We start from the raw sequence: 17,504 nt of genomic DNA, 5'->3' as shown, positions 1-17,504 counted from the left end.
GAGTTGCACTTGCCCCCCCCCCAAACAACTACTATAAAACAGCTACCACTCCTCTGGGAAGGCTTTCCACAATATTTTGGAGTTTGTGCTCATTCAGCCAAAAGAGCATTTGTGAGGTCAGAAAAGGATGTTGGACAAAACTGTCTGGTTTGCAAAGGCATTCCAAATCATCCCTAGCAAGTTCAATAGGGTTTGAGGTCAGGGCTCTGCACAGGCACTCGAGTTCCTCCACGTCAAACTCAACCAGTCTTCATGGATCTGGATTTGTGCAGAGGAAGTCATGCTGTAATAGAAAAAGAAATACACAATCCTCGGCACACGAAAAACAGGAATAGTAGTAGGTAAAATATAATCCATAATGTATTCAGTCTTTAAGAACAAAAATGGCACAGCCAAGTCACCATAAAAAAAAAACAGAAACAAAAAAAAAAAAAAAAAAAAAAAAACACATCGGAAGGTACAGTGAGAGCCTAAGCACCCCGCACAGACGCGTTCCGTGCCGCTAGGGGCACTTGATCACTGTAACAGGAAAGGGCCTTCCCCAGACTGTTGCCACAAGTTGGAAGCACCCAATGGTTTAAAATGTCTACGTTTCAGTGAAAGGTCTTCTTAATGCTACAGGATACAAACGGCCAAGCCCAAACCCTGAAAAATAGCCACATATTATTCCGATATGTAGTGTTCTGCTGGCTTTGTGCACACCCAGATTCTTCCATCAGACTGCCAGATTGTGAAATGCGATTTATCACTACACAGAAAACGTTTTCCACTGTTCCATAATCCAGTGGAGGTGTGCTTTACACCATTCCAGCTGACAATGCTAAAGTTGATGTAGGCTTGTATACAGTTGTTTGGCCATGGAAACCATGTTCATGAAAACGCACAGTTGGTGTTCCGATGCCGTTACTAAGAAAGTTTGGAACTCTGTATATTTCCATGCTACACCACCTTCAGCAAACTCAGAGCATGCGGGCTATCCCTTGGCTGTGGCTGGGCTGTTGCACCTAGATGCTTCCACTTCACAATAATAGCACTTACAATTGACCAGGGGCAGATCTAGTACAGTGCCACATTTTAAGTCACTGAGCTCTTCAGTACGAATCATTGCACTGCCAATTTATTTCTATAGAGATTTCACAGCTATGTGCTGGATTTGATACACCTGTTCGCAATGGGTGTAACTGAAACACCTGCACTCAATTAGTAGGAGAGGCCACATACTTTTGGCTATAAAGAGCGAGTGTGTGTGTGTAAGTGTATTACATACAAAGTACACACACACACATTGTACTGTGCAAAAGTTTTAGGCAGGTGTGAAAAAAATGCTGTAAGTAAGAAGAATCCTTTTAAAATTGAAATGTTAAGTTATTTTTATCCATTAATATAATGCATAGTCAGTGAACTAAACAAACATCTACATCAAGTCAATATTTGTGTGGCCCACCCCTCTGCCTTCAAAACAACTTCAATTCTTCCATGTACAGTTGCAAACGTGGCACGTAGGTTGTTCTCAAACATCTTGGAGAACTAACCACAGTTCCTGTGGATTTAGGCAGTCTCAGATGCTTCTGTTTCTTCATGTTATCCCAGATAGACTCTGTTGAGATGTGGGGACCATACCATCACTTTCAGATTCATTGCTCTTGTTATACACCGAAGATAGTTCTTATTGGCTTTGGCTGTATGTCTGGGGATGTTGTCATGCTACAGAATAAATTGGGGCCAATCAGATGCCTCCCTGTTCGTACTGAAATTACGGATAGGTATCTGCCTGTACTTCTCAGCATTGAAGAGACAATTCTTGACCAAATCCCCCAGCTACAGTCACATTTTGTTAATTGATAAAATTAGAAGTGTTAAAGGAACATGAAACCCAAAAATTTTTCTTACATGATTCGAGATAGAGAAGTACAATTTAAAAACAACTTTCCAATATAATTTGCTTTCTTCTCTTGTTATCATTTGCTGAAAGGTTTATCTAGGCAAGTTCATGAGCAGCAGAGAAACCTAGGTTCTAGCTGTTGATTGGTGGAGATAGATATATAGATTATAGAGATATAGAGATATATATTGAATGTGATTGGCTCACCCATGTGTTCATTTAGAAGCTAGTAGTGCATTGCTGCTCCTTCAACAAATGATACCAAGAGAATGACACAGATTAGATAATAGAAGTAAATTAGAAAGTTGTTAAAATTGTATTCTCTATCTGAATCAGGACAGGAGAATTTTGGTTACATGTTCCTTTAGTTTATTTTTTTAAGCATTCTTAACTTTACAGGATTTTTTCACACCTGCCTAAAAAAAAATTAAAAACATTTTAATTTTTTTCCAGTGTCCAAATTGCAGTAGAACTTTGACTTTAAGGTACAGTGTACACCAATTTTCATTTAACTGCATGTAATAGACACTACTATAAAGAATATGCACAGACACTGATCTTAAATTTCCAGTACAAAACCTTTTAAACTTAGAAGCTCCCAGATTAGCACTATTGATGAGTAGTCTGGGGATACCCAGTGAAAGGGGGCTGGGTAAACGAGAAAAGCAGACACTCCCCCCCTTCCCCTGCAAATGAAGAGACAGATAAACGGGAGCCTGCAAACACATGTATACATCTGTATGGTGGGGCTTGGTTAGGGAGTCAGAAAATCAGCAAAACTATACATTTTTATAAAAACATTACCATATGGGCTTTATAAATGGATCATCTACAAAACATTTATGCAAATAATAATCTAGTGTACAATGCCCCTTTAACATTGGGTGGACTAGTAACTTTCCCGTGGGAAATACATACACATACCAATAGAAATTATTGCACAGGCAATTAGCACATCTAGGCAAGTATCCTGCTTGCCTTACCCAGTAAACTCCATATACATTGTTACCAATGCACAAGAGGATTCTCGGTAAGATATGCAAATTATTATTGCTATCTTCTCAGGCGTTTTGCTTTAAATACTGGTTAATACACAGCGGTCCCCTAATGGGGTGAGTGCAGCAAATACAAAAAAAACAGCTGTCTAGTAGTGATTTTAGCATTTGCTGCCCTCACCCCATTAGGGGACCACTATTTAGAACAAAAAGCCTGAGATATTGCATATCTTATCCAGAATCCTCTTGTGCATTAGTAACAATGTATATGGAGTTTTACTGGAGATAAATGATATAGATATATATAGATCTACTAAACAGTCTATCATACTCACATAGGCTCCTTTCCTGAACCGTGGGTCAAGTTTTTCCGCAGGTGAGGAACTCAAAACATATTCTACCATGCTCACTCCAAGCCCACCACTCTCTGAACGAGGGGAAAGAACAGAGTTTACATCATGTTTCCATGGAAACTTTGACGGGTCGTCTCTGCACCATAATAGGCTGGGATACAGAATGATCTAAGAAGGGGAAAAAAAAAAAAAAAAGTCATTAAGTTTTGGATCACACAAAATGTAGAACTTCACCATGAATATGGTAGTCTATGATATATAATTAGTGTCATGTTTTGTAAACTTTGCCAATTATGTTGCAGTACACTAATTGGTCTTAGCTTCTATATTCAGATAGAAATTCCTGAACTGCTTCTCAAGCAACATCAAATTCAACCATATTTCTGGTTGCTCTACAAATACTCCCGATAGAGATTTAGAAAAAGTGACATAAAAAGACAGTTCTAATAGCCCAGCTTCCATTGTGCACTGTAAATAGTTTTATTATGTAATAAATTATTAAGTACCGGAGATTGCCTATTTGGACTGTGCGATATATACACACAGACATACACACATATATTCAAAATATACATACACAAAAAACACACTAGTGTTCAGAAGTTTGAGGTCACTTAGAAATGTCCTCGTTTTAGAAAGAAAAACATATTTTGTCCCATTAAAATATCAAATTGGTCAGAAATACAGGGCAGACATTGTTAATGTTGTAAAGGAATATTGTAGCTGGAAACTGCTCAATTTTAATGGAATATCTACATAGGCGAACAGAGGCCCATTATCAGCAACCATCTTTCCTGTGTTCCAACGGCACAGTGCTAATTAAAGAAGCAATACAACTGGCCTTCATTAGACTAGTTGAGTATCTGGATCATCAGCAATTGTGGGTTCAATTATAGGCTCAAGATGGCCAGAAACAAAGAACTTTCATTTGAAACGCATCAGTCTATTCGTCTTCTAAAAATTAAGACCATTCCATGCGAGAGAAATTGCCAAGAAACCAAAGCTCTGGTAGAATGCCGTATACTACTCCTTCACAGAACAGTGCAAACTGGCTCTAACCAGAATCCCAGAGGCAAAACTTTTCTTCACTTTCTGCGATGAGATTTTTTAGTGAAAATTTTTCTGCAGGTCATTTTTTAAATAACATAAAAATTTAAATTAGACAGTTACACTACGGCAAAAGTTCAACTGCAATGTGTTGGTCAACTGAAGAATAAAGCAATTTTTTATGCTTTATAATATAATTGCATTGCAAATTACCTGCATACAATTTTGTTTTAAAGGTCTCTTGAATAAATCTTTTCTCTTGGTCTAGCAGAAATGTAGTAATAAAAAAGATGCAATGCTCATACTAACGTCTTAAATTCAGAATAACACAGCTTTGCAGACTGGGAAAGGCTAGGGGCGGGTTTGAAAAAATCTCTTGAGAGCTAGTCAACAAGCAATGTGCTGCTGCTTTGCAGCGCTACTGCATTATTGACTGATCACTTCAAACAGCACTTTACTCTGGATGCACTGTGTTAAGGGAAAACTTACACACTGCAACCCCAAGCACAGCTCAGTTTGAAGAGAACTGTCTAATGTGGAGCAGCACTACAGAGTTTGAGCGCTAACAGTTCCTGCATGTGTCCTGTTCTTTCTGCGATGACATCTCAGATCACTGTATGTTCTGCCTTGGGGGACCAGAATAGAAAGAGACGTGAGCAAGAGAATACATTAGAGTCTCTAGTTCGAGAAACCCCTCACAAGTCCTCAACTGGCAGCTTCATTAATAGTATCCGCAAACACCAGTCTCAAAGTCAACAGTAAAATGAGACTCTTTGATGCTGGCTTTCTAGGCAAAATTGCAAAGAAAAAGCCATATTCTCAGACTGGCCAATACGAAAAATATTAAGATGGGCAAAATTAATAATGGACAGAGGAAGATTAGAAAAAAAAATGTTATTGACAGAGACAAATCAAGTTTGAGGTGATTGGATCACAAAGATTATTCCGTGAGACGCAGACCAAATGAAAAGATGCTGGATGGAGTTCTTGACACCATCTGTCAGGCATAGTGGAGGCAAACGTGATGGTCTTGATGTGCTTTGCTGGTGGTAAAGTGGGAGATCTATACAGGGAAAAAAGGGACCATGAAAGAAGGCCATCACTCCATTTTGCAACGCCATGCCATAGTCTGTGGATGTTGCTTGATTGGAGCCAATTTCCTCCAACTACAGGACAATAACCCAAAGCACTGCTCCAAACTATGCAATAACTATTTAGGGAAGAAGCAGTCAGCTGGTATTCTTTATTTATTGGAGTGGCCAGCAAAGTCACCAGTTCTGAACACTATATTGAGTTGTTGTGGGAGCAGCTAGACCATATGGTACATAAGAACTGTCCATCAAACCAACCCAACTAGTGGGAGGTGCTTCAGGAAGCAGGGGTGAAATCTCTTCAGATTACCCTCAACAAATTGACAACTAGAATACTCAAGGTTTGCAAAGCTGTAATTGCCTGCACATGGAGAATTCTTTGACGAAAGCAAAGCTTGAAAGACAATTATTTTCCTATAATTCATTATTTCTAACCTCGTAAATGACTATTTCCTATTCAACTCGTTTCTTGTAGGTTTTCAATGGAAAATAAGGAAATGTCTAAGTGACCCCAAACTTTAGAACACCAGTGTATGTCCCTAACTGGCCTGAGCAGAGAAAAGGCTCATAAGCTTATGCCCATCGAATGCAAAACAAAGCACACTTTACAAAGAAAACTACAATTTAAATGTGTTTCAGACTGAGGAAGTGGATTTTGTGCCAGAAACGTCACTTAAAAAAATTGCACTATTTGTTGGAAATTCCAGAGAGCACATGTTTGTCCTCATGTTTATAACTGATTATGTATTCAGTGCACTGCTGCATTGCCGACTCTATGTCCTATACCCAATTAACTGGGGTGTCAGCTTGCTAGTACCCAGTGTTTTTCTTAAATCTTTGAGAAGATGAATAGACTGAGTTCCAGCAAGCAGATGCAACACTCTAGTGACAATGCAGTATGCCTGTGAAATGTAGTTTTCAGACACAGCTAGCTAGAGGATATTCGTTACTTCACAAGCCAGGATTGAGGCCCAGCAAGGCAGGGGAGTTTATAAAGTGGGGGAAGTATGTGATAGCTTCTGGGCTCACAGATCCAAGCACCAGGGACAGTTTTTAAGATGTTATAGGTGCCCTAGCACATGGATTTATAAAGTGCTGGTTTAGGATTTACATAAGGTAGAATATGTGTGTCATCATATAAGCTCGAAGATTATAAAGTGCAAGATTATGACTTGGTTTGATACAACTGTTCAAAGCTAAGTGCTTCCATAGGCTCAATGAGCATTCATAAACTTAAAACTATTGCATCTCGTATTCGGATGCTAAACATACTGCCAAGTGTCTTCAAGAAAAATAGTTTACTAGTATTGCAGAGTGCTTGGGGGTCAGAATTGTCACTGAAGGGGGTTTAAGGGGGAATAAACCATATGCATAGTATATCACAAATTAAAAAATGTACATGAAAACAAGTTTTTTCTTTCACATTTCAGATAAAGCATGTAATTTTAAACAACTTTTCTAATTACTACTATTATAAAATGGTTCTTTGTACTATTGGTATCTTTTGTTAAAAAGCAGTTAAGTAACTCGGGAGCAATGCGTCGGCAGCACTATTTTCCATAATAAAATACCTTTAACAAGTAGATATCAACACAGACACAAGCTTAAAAAACCCTCAAGGACAGTCAATTTGTTCTTTGAACCATCTTATACGTATACCTTTACTACACACAAAAATAATAATGTCGCAGACATGCAAGATTCTGAGCGTAACTAATGCTTGTTTATCACTAATTATTTTTTATGCAACACTGAGCAAGAAATACGGAGGAAAAACAATGCAGATTGTATGATGAATAATTCACCTAACTGGCATGCAAATATTCCATCAAACCTGTTATAAAGGCCAAAATTTTCCTACAATACCAATAACATTTCTAGAGAATCCAAATAGAGGGGAGGGGTATGACAGACACATTAGAGAAGGTTATTATTGCGTTAAAGGGACATTCCTACACCAGAATTTTTATTGTTTTAAAAGATAGATAATCCCTTTATTACCCATTCCCCAGTTTTGCATAACCAATACAGTTATAATAACAGAATTTATGCTTACCTGATAAATTACTTTCGCCAACGGTGTGTCCGGTCCACGGCGTCTCCTTACTTGTGGGATATTCTCTTCCGCCCAACAGGAAATGGCAAAGAGCCCAGCAAAGCTGGTCACATGATCCCTCCCTAGGCCCCGCCTTCCCCAGTCATTCGACCGACGTAAAGGAGGAATATGCATAGGAGAAATCATATGAAACCGTGGTGACTGTAGTTAGAGAAAATAATTCATCAGACCTGATTAAAAAAACCAGGGCGGGCCGTGGACCGGACACACCGTTGGAGAAAGTAATTTATCAAGGTAAGCATAAATTCTGTTTTCTCCAACATAGGTGTGTCCGGTCCACGGCGTCATCCTTACTTGTGGGAACCAATACCAAAGCTTTAGGACACGGATGATGGGAGAGAGCAAATCAGGTCCACCTAGAAGGAAGGCACCACGGCTTGCAAAACCTCTCTCCCAAAAACAGCCTCCGAAGAAGCAAAAGTATCAAATTTGTAAAATTTGGTAAAAGTGTGCAGTGAAGACCAAGTCGCTGCCTTACATATCTGATCAACAGAAGCCTCGTTCTTGGAAGGCCCATGTGGAAGCCACAGCCCTAGTGGAGTGAGCTGTGATTCTTTCAGGAGGCTGCCGTCCGGCAGTCTCATAAGCCAATCGGATTGATGCTTTTAAGCCAAAAAGAGAGAGAGGTAGAAGTTGCTTTTTGACCTCTCCTTTTACCAGAATAAACAACAAACAAGGAAGATGTTTGTCTGAAATCCTTTGTAGCCTCTAAATAGAATTTTAGAGCACGAACTACATCACAAATTGTGCAACAAACGTTCCTTCTTTGAACTGGATTCGGACACAAAGAAGGCACAACTAATCTCCTGGTTAATATTTTTGTAGAACAACTTTCGGAAGAAAACCAGGTTTAGTACGCAAAACCACCTTATCTGCATGGAAACACCAGATAAGGAGGAGAACACTGCAGAGCAAGATAACTCTGAAACCTCTTCTAGCAGAAGAAAATTGCAACCAAAAACAAAACTTTCCAAGATAATTAACTTAATATCTACGGAATGTAAGGGTTCAAACGGAACCCTTGAAGAACTGAAAGAACTAAATTGAGACTCAAGGAGGAGTCAAAAGGTTTGTAAACAGGCTTGATTCTACCAGAGCCTGACAAAAGCTTTGAGACAACTGGCACAGCCGCCAAGCTTTTTGTGAAGTAAAACAGATAAAGCAGAAATCTGTCCCTTCAAAGAACTTGCAGTTAATCCTTTCCTCCAAACCCTCTTGCAGAAAGGATAGAATCTTAGGAATTTTTATCTTGTTCCCATGGGAATCCTTTAGATTCGCACCAACAGATATATTTTTTCCATATTTATGGTAAATTTTTCTAGTTACAGGCTTTCTAGCCTGAATAAGAGTATCAATGACAGAATCTGAGAACCCACGCTTTGATAAAATCAAGCGTTCAATCTCCAAGCAGCTCAGTTGGAGTGAGGCCAGATTCGAATGTTCGAACGGGACCTTGAACAAGAAGGTCCCGTCTCAAAGGTAGCTTCCATGGTGGAGCCGGATGACATATTCACCAGGTCTGCATACCAAGTTCTGCGTGGCCACGCAGGAGCTATCAAGATCACCGAAGCCCTCTCCTGATTGATCCTGGCTACCAGCCTGGAATGAGAGGAAACGGTGGAATACATAAGCTAGGATGAAGGTCCAGGGCCGCTACTAGTGCATCTACTAGAGTCGCCTTGGGATCCCTGGATCTGGACCCGTAGCAAGGAACCTTGAAGTTCTGACGAGACGCCATCAGATCCATGTCTGGGAATGCCCCATAATTGAGTTATTTGGGCAAAGATTTCCGGATGGAGTTCCCACTCCCCCGGATGAAATGTCTGACGACTCAGAAAATCCGCTTCCCAATTTTCCACTCCTGGGATGTGGATTGCAGACAAGTGGCAGGAGTGAATCTCCGCCCATTGAATTACTTTGGTCACTTCTTCCATCGCCAGGGAACTCCTTGTTCCCCCCTGATGGTTGATATATGCAACAGTCGTCATGTTGTCTGATTGAACCTTATGAATTTGGCCTTTGCTAGTTGAGGCCAAGCCTTGAGAGCATTTAATTATCGCTCTCAGTTCCAGAATGTTTATCGGGAGAAGAGATTCTTCCCGAGACCATAGACCCTGAGCTTTCAGGGGTTCCCAGACCGCGCCCCAGCCCACCAGACTGGCGTCGGTCGTGACAATGACCCACTTCTGGTCTGCGGAAGCTCATCCCTTGTGACAGGTTGTCCAGGGTCAGCCACCAGCGGAGTGAATCTCTGGTCCTCTGATCTACTTGGATCGTCGGAGACAAGTCTGTTATAATCCCCATTCCACTGTCTGAGCATGCACAGTTGTAATGGTCTTAGATGAATTCGCGCAAAAGGAACTATGTCCATTGCCGCAACCATCAAACCTATTACGTTCCATGCACTGCGCTATGGAAGGAAGAAGAACAGAATGAAGTACTTGACAAGAGCTTAGAAGTTTTGATTTTCTGGCCTCTGTCAGAAAAATCCTTCATTTCTAAGGAGTCTATTATTGTTACCAAGAAGGGAACTCTTGTTGACGGGAACAGAGAACTTTTTTCTACGTTCACTTTCCACCCGTGAGATCTGAGAAAGTCTAGGGACAATGTCCGTATGAGCCTTTGCTTGCGAATGGTTTCCATTTTGAACGATGGAACCCTGAGAAATTTGTTTTAGGATGTTGAGATCCAAAATTGGCCTGAATGTTCCCTCTTTTTTGGAACTATGAACAGGTTGGAGTAAAACCCCATCCCTTGTTCTCCTAATGGGAACAGGATGAATCACTCCCATTTGTAACAGGTCTTCTACACAATGTAAGAATGCCTGTCTTTTTATTTGGTCTGAAGACAATTGAGACCTGTGGAACCTTCCCCTTGGGGGTAGTTCCTTGAATCCAGGAGATAACCTTGGAAACTATTTCTAGCGCCCAAGGATCCTGAACATTCTCTTGCCCAAGCCTGAGCGAAGAGAGAGAGTCTGCCCCCCACCAGATCCGGTCCCGGATCGGGGGCCAACATCTCATGCTGTCCTTAGTAGCGGGTAGCAGGCTTCTTGGCCTGCTTACCTTTGTTCCAGCCTTGCATCGGTCTCCAGGCTGGCTTGGTTTGAGAAGAATTACCCTCTTGCTTAGAGGATGTAGAATTTTGAGGCTGGTCCGTTTCTGCGAAAGGGACAAAAATTTGTTTTATTTTTAGCCTTAAAAGACCTATCCTGAGGAAGGGCGTGGCCCTTTCCCCAGTGATGTCTGAAATAATCTTTCAAGTCAGGGCCAAACAGCGTTTTCCCCTTGAAAGGGATGTTAAGCAATTTGTTCTATGGAGGACACATCCGCTGACCAAGACTTTAGCCAAAGCGCTCTGCGCGCCACAATAGCAAAACCTGAATTTTTCGCCGCTAATCTAGCTAATTGCAAAGTGGCCGTCTAAGGTAAAAGAAGTTAGCCAATTTAAGTGCTTGAACTCTGCCCATAACCTCCTCATAAGAAGATTGTTTATTGAGCGACTTTTCTAGTTCTTCGAACCAGAAACACGCTGCTGTAGTGACAGGAACAAAGCATGAAATTGGTTGTAGAAGGTAACCTTGCTGAACAAACATCTTTTTAAGCAAACCCTCTAATTTTTTATCCATAGGATCTTTGAAAGCACAACTATCTTCTATAGGGATAGTGGTGCGTTTGTTCAGAGTAGAAACCGCCCCCTCCCTCGACCTTGGGGACTGTCTGCCATAAGTCCTTTCCTGGGGTCGACCATAGGAAATAATTCTTAAATATAGGGGGAGGGACAAAAGGTATGCCGGGCCTTTCCCATTCTTTATTTACAATGTCCGCCACCCGCTTGGGTATAGGAAAAGCTTCGGGGGGCACCGGGACCTCTAGGAACTTGTCCATCTTACATAATTTCTCTGGAATGACCAAATTGTCACAATCATCCAGAGTAGATAACACCTCCTTAAGCAGAGCGCGGAGATGTTCCAATTTAAATTTGAATGTAATAACGTCAGGTTCAGCTTGTTGAGAATTTTTCCTGAATCTGAAATTTCTTCCCTCAGACAAACCTCCCTGGCCCTCTTCAGACTGGTGTAAGGGCATGTCAGAACCATTATCATCAGCGTCCTCATGCTCTTCAGTATCTAAAACAGAGCAGTCACGCTTTCGCTGATAATGTGGGCATTTTGGCTAAAATGTTTTTAATAGAATTATCCATTACAGTCGTTAATTGTTGCATAGTAAGGGAGGATTGGCGCACTAGATGAACTAGGGACCTCCTGAGTGGGCCAAGACTGGTGTAGACATAGGAGATGATGCTAGTACCATGCTTACTCCCCTCACTTAAGGAATCATTTTGGGCAACATTATTATCAGTGGCATCATTGTCCCTACTTTGTTTGTCACATTCATCACATATATTTAATATGGAGAGGAACCTTGGCTTCCGAACATACAGAACATCGTTATCTGATGGTTCAGACATGTTAATAGGCATAAACTTGATAACAAAGCACAAAAAAACGTTTTTAAAATAAAACCGTTACTGTCACTTTAAATTTTAAACTGAACACACTTTATTACTGAATATGTGAAAAAGTATGAAGGAATTGTTCACCAAAATTTCACCACAGTGTCATAAAGCCTTAAAAGTATTGCACACCAAATTTGAAAGCTTTAACTCTTAAAATAACGGAACCGGAGCCGTTTTACATTTAACCCCTATACAGTCCCTGGTATCTGCTTTGCTGAGACCCAACCAAGCCCAGAGGGGAATACGATACCAAATGACGCCTTCAATAAGCTTTTTCAGTGATCTGAGGCTCCTCACACATGCATCTGCATGCCTTGCTTCTCAAAAACAAGCTGCGCATTAGTGGCGCGAAAATGAGGCTCTGCTATGACAAGAAAAGGCCCCCAGTGAAAAAGGTGTCCAATACAGTGCCGCTGCCGTTTTTTTAACACAATTCCCAAGATTAAAATAACTCTTCAAAGTTATAAACCATTAAATATGCTTATAAAGTAATCGTTTTAGCCCAGAAAAATGTCTACCAGTCTTTAAAGCCCTTGTGAAGCCCTTTTTATTCTTATATTTAAAACTAAGAAAATGGCTTACCGGATCCCATAGGGAAAATGACAGCTTCCAGCATTACCAAGTCTTGTTAGAAATGTGTCATATCTCAAGCAGCAAAGTCTGCCCACTGTTTCCCCCAACTGAAGTTACTTCATCTCAACAGTCCTGTGTGGAAACAGCCATCGATTTTAGTAACGGTTGCTAAAATCATCTTCCTCATACAAACAGAAATCTTCATCTCTTTTCTGTTTCAGAGTAAATAGTACATACCAGCACTATTTTAAAATAACAAACTCTTGATTGAAGAATAAAACTACATTTTAAACACCAAAATACTCTAAGCCATCTCCGTGGAGATGTTGCCTGTGCAACGGCAAAGAGAATGACTGGGGAAGGCGGGGCCTAGGAGGGATCATGTGACCAGCTTTGCTGGGCTCTTTGCCATTTCCTGTTGGGGAAGAGAATATCCCACAAGTAAGGATGACGCCGTGGACCGGACACACCTATGTTGGAGAAAATATACTTTTAACCTCTGTGATTATCTTTGTATCTAAGCCTCTGCAAACTGCCCCTTATTTCAGTTCTTTGACAGACTTGCAGTTCTAGCCCAATCTAGTGCCTGCTCCCAGATAACCTTAACGTGCACGAGCACAGTGTTATCTATAGGAAATACGCGAATTAACACCCTCTAGTGGTGAAAAACTGATAAAATGCAATCTGAAAAAGAGGTGGAGCTTCAAGGTCTAAGAAATTAGCATATGAACCTCCTAGGTTAAGCTTTCAACTAAGAATACCAAGAGAACAAAGCAAAATTGGTGATAAAAGTAAATTGGAAAATTGTTTAAAAATTACATGCTCTATCTGAATCATGAAAGTTTATTTTGGCCTAGACTGTCCCTTTAAGCACAAATGCTTGTGCAACAAGGTGTTCCATACATACTGCCAATGATGACCCTGAAAAGGATGTGAGCGGCGATGTGTGATGTTATTGATGGTTTAGCAGCAGTGACTTTATTCAGTTAAACACACAGTAGCATCCAATTCAGCAATAACATGATTAATGCATCAGCATTTTGTGTCTCTCCATTACCCAATGGCATGTTAATTTCTGCTGCTTACTCTTGTTTTCTATAGCCAATACTGCAGGTTTTAGGATAGGTGGTGGGTTCAACAGGCAAATGCAGCTACTCCAAATAACAAAATAAATAAAAGATAAAAAGAGCTATTTATACATTGCTGCACAAGAAACAAATAATTGGAAACACATTTAAGGAAAGAAAACAGTTTAATGTCCCTTTAAAATCATCCGATTAGAAATGGCAAAGAGTCACAAGCTTTACCTTATCACAGTATATCAGTAAAAATAACAAAACATTCTACACCTTTAACTGATGCCATCAATCAGTAAACTTACGTGATGCGCCCCAGGCATTTTCCCTCCATTCGTCAGCAAGGAACATTCCTTTTTGCCCATCTTTTGCAGGGTCATCAGGTTCCCCAAAACTTTTTGGTAGGTAAAAGCTTTTGAAAGAATTAAAAAAAAAAAAAAAGATTTAAGAGAAGGAAAATAATTGAACTGTGCATGAATAGATCTAGGATCTAATAGCGTAAAAACAGGACTAGCATGAAACAAAATATCACTTTACCTATTGTACATGCTCTAATTATATAGTAGATGTATCTATTCTGAGTGTGGAAGAAAGGGGCAGAAAGCAGTGCAGAACTTTACTGTAGTGCAACAATTACATATTCTAATTCATTAGACCATATAATGTCTCCAGTACTCACCTAATGCCTCATTGCCTATTTGCTGCTCGAGGCCACCAGTTCTCTGGGGCTCTGAGCAGGACTTTATCTAGGGTAATTAATGAAGAAAAGAAAAAAATCCTGGCACCAATGTTCCTTTAAGAATTAGAGCTCTTCTTAGCTATTTAGTAACTGCCATAGTAAAAGGTGATATTATGGTCTGGAGGATTTTACAGCATGAGCAAGTACGGAGATACACAGCCTACTATGTGAGTAAGGTCGGCGTGCACAAAAAAACATTAACTTAAAAAAACTTTAAAAAAAAAGTGTAAATGTAACAAAAATGCTTTCAATTAGTTTGAAAATAAATATGCAGTGATCCTATGATGCAAATGAAAGAGCGCTATTTAATTTGCATGAAAGGTTGTTTAAACAAAAGGAGGGAGAAAAAAAAAAAAAAAAAAATCTATATTATATTATAACCCATGAAGTTGAAGGAAAAAAAAAATTCCTTTAGAGTGCTATCATTGATTTCAGTGTTCTTCCCAGAAACTTTTTAATGAGTGCACCGCATGGCTAATATTAAGCTAAAAGTAACTAAATATTAAACATTTTCAATGTTTATTGCAAAAAAAAACAAAAAAAAAATCAATAAATACATATTCAATTCATTTATGTGTTTTGGGTAGCAGAAAATGTCATTACTTATTTGCCAACTGTCCAGTTTTTCCCAGGACAGTCCCATTTTTTGGCGTCCTGTCCCTGCCTTTTAAGTCTTATCCCTTGTTTAATTCAGTCCTGTATTTAGCAGTGTGTAGACAGTTGTCAGGGAAGGGGAACCATGAGACGCAATATACCACCATGTGTACCAATCAACAGCTAGCTCCCTTTAGTACATATCCTTTCCTAAGAACCCAAGAGAACAAGGTAGAAGGTTCTGAATCATGAAAGTTTAATTTTGAATTTACTATCCATTTAAACAATCAGTATGGCTAATTTATACTACAAAAAAATGTTGTGCTTGTTGAGTGGATTGAAGTGGGTGGGAGCTATGCAAACAATGCATGGGCGTGGCTTTGCAGTCCCTGAAAAAAAAATGTTTTATTTAAAATGTTGACAAACTATAATAGAAAGTATTACATTGCCCCACTTGGCTACTTAATGCCACCTGCCATTTTCTGTAGAGAACACAGAGTTTGAGATTGTCTCACCCAGAAGGGTTTGCAGACATTTTCCACAATGCAATACAGTGCCCACTTATCTCCACAGCTTGCCTATGTGGTTTCCCCATGTATTTAAAGGAATAGTCTAGTCAAATTAAACTTTCATGATTCAGATAGAGTAAGGCAATTTTAAGCAACTTTCTAATTTACTCTATTATCAAATTTTCTTCGTTCTCTTGGCATCTTTATTTGAATATAATTTTAAGAGCCGGAACATTTTTGATTCAGCACGTGAAGTAGCGCTTGCCGATTGGAGGATACATTTAGACACCAATCGGAAAGTGCTAACAAGGTACTGAACCGAAAATGGGCTTGGCTCCTATGCTTCCATTCTTGCTTTTTCAATAAAGATAGAAAGAGAACCAAAGCAATAATGGAATAATAGGAGTAAATTATAAGTTGCTTAAAATTGCCTGCTTTATCTGCATCATGAAAGTTTAATTTTGACTAGGCTATCCCTTTAAGTCTGTGTTGTATATGCATGTTTGTGGCATTTATGTAGGAAAGATTCTTTACAAATATAAGGCTTCTCCAACCAAAACCCGTGGGCCACAATCAGTTCTGTGTAGATCAACTGTACATACATGTGCACCTTACTAATAAATTGTTAGGTTTGACAATAATTTTTTTTAATTTTTTTAAAACTAAATTTAAAATCACCAACCTCTTTTCAAAAGAGGAAAAAAAGAATGCCACCAACACTACCATCTAGTGTGAATTCATATTGTTGTCTATATTACAGTGCCGCTTGTTGCTTTAGAAGCATAATACAGAGGCACATAATGACTCCTCCTTGTAGTATTTACAATGGTCAGTACATCACAAACTGTTCACAACGGAGTGGACGATGCCCATCAGGCTTGAAAACAGCTGACTTCTATACCTGACAACAAGATCTAAATGAAAAAAGAAATCCTGCCAAGCTGTCTCTATTGATCAGGTTCCATGTGGATATTCTCTGGCATTTAGCAGAGTAAAAAGCAGAATAAGCATAAGTTTGGTCGGAGACAGATTGATGCTCAAGTGCACGTGCCTCACTCAGTATGAAATGCTGAATTTGTAAGACAACAACCACAAATAAAACCCTATCTGAACCCAGGCTGTTATCTATTTTGAACACAAACTTGGTTGCATGTTACCATCCCCAAAATAATACTGACCTAAGAACATTCCTGAAGTATTATTAGCAACACCAAGAAGAACAGCCATTGCTAAGGAATGTGGCATAAAAATAAATTGAAAAAAAAAAAAAAAAAACCCCCAACACAAACAGTTGAGAAATTTACATCAAAACTTAAGCACACCTTTAAAAAAAAAAAAAAAAAAAAAAAAAATGTACCAGAAACCCTCTCCTTGCTCATAAAAATGATGTGCATATGTTGCGGATAAAGTCAGATATTGGGTAATCTTAGCATCACCCAGGTATACTAGGATTCGCCATGCGGCTGTGGGTAAAGCCCGAAGTAAGATCATAAATCCCCCTCAGACTGATAGTCACCGCATCAAACATATATACTATGCACTGTAATTCCCCCATATTGACTATCTTTTTTGCCTACTCCCAGAGAGTTCAAGGGGGGGGAGCAAAACCCCCCTTGTAAACCTCTTTCCCCAAGGTTCACTTGGGGTGGATGCCAGAGGATCGGTAGGGGAAAAAAAAAGTTCAGATGTAAGAATTACAGTACATTGGGCTTTACGCATAGCCATTTGGGTAATCCTAGCATTAAAAATTTTTTCCTTCAATGAATCAGATAGAGAATACAATTTTAAACAACTTTCTAACTTACTTCTATTATCTAATTTGTTCTATTCTCTTGGTATCATTTGTTGAAGGAGCAGCAATGCACTAATGTTTTCTAAATGAACACATGGGTGAGCCAATCACAATTGATATATATATGCAGCCACCAATCATAGCTAGAACCTAGGTTCTCTGCTGCTCCGGAGCTTGCCTAGATAAACCTTTCACTAAAGGATAATAAAAGGAAGCAAA

The 17,504-nt window shown here is 39.5% G+C and overlaps 1 protein-coding gene across 1 annotated transcript in view; it reads right to left on the bottom strand.

The window, feature by feature from the left end:
- Positions 1-17,218, bottom strand: part of PUM2 (pumilio RNA binding family member 2) — a 129,063-nt gene extending 111,845 nt beyond the window's left edge. The window contains 6 exon segments of the mRNA XM_053711200.1: positions 3,213-3,337; positions 3,340-3,357; positions 3,360-3,398; positions 13,957-14,038; positions 14,040-14,063; positions 17,192-17,218. Coding sequence (XP_053567175.1) covers positions 3,213-3,337; positions 3,340-3,357; positions 3,360-3,398; positions 13,957-14,038; positions 14,040-14,063; positions 17,192-17,218 — 315 coding nt within the window.
- Positions 17,219-17,504: the final 286 nt, after the last annotated feature.

The sequence above is a fragment of the Bombina bombina genome, chromosome 4 (assembly GCF_027579735.1).
Source record: "Bombina bombina isolate aBomBom1 chromosome 4, aBomBom1.pri, whole genome shotgun sequence".
NCBI classification, from domain to species: domain Eukaryota; kingdom Metazoa; phylum Chordata; class Amphibia; order Anura; family Bombinatoridae; genus Bombina; species Bombina bombina.
This window is presented reverse-complemented; position numbering and strand designations above follow the sequence as displayed.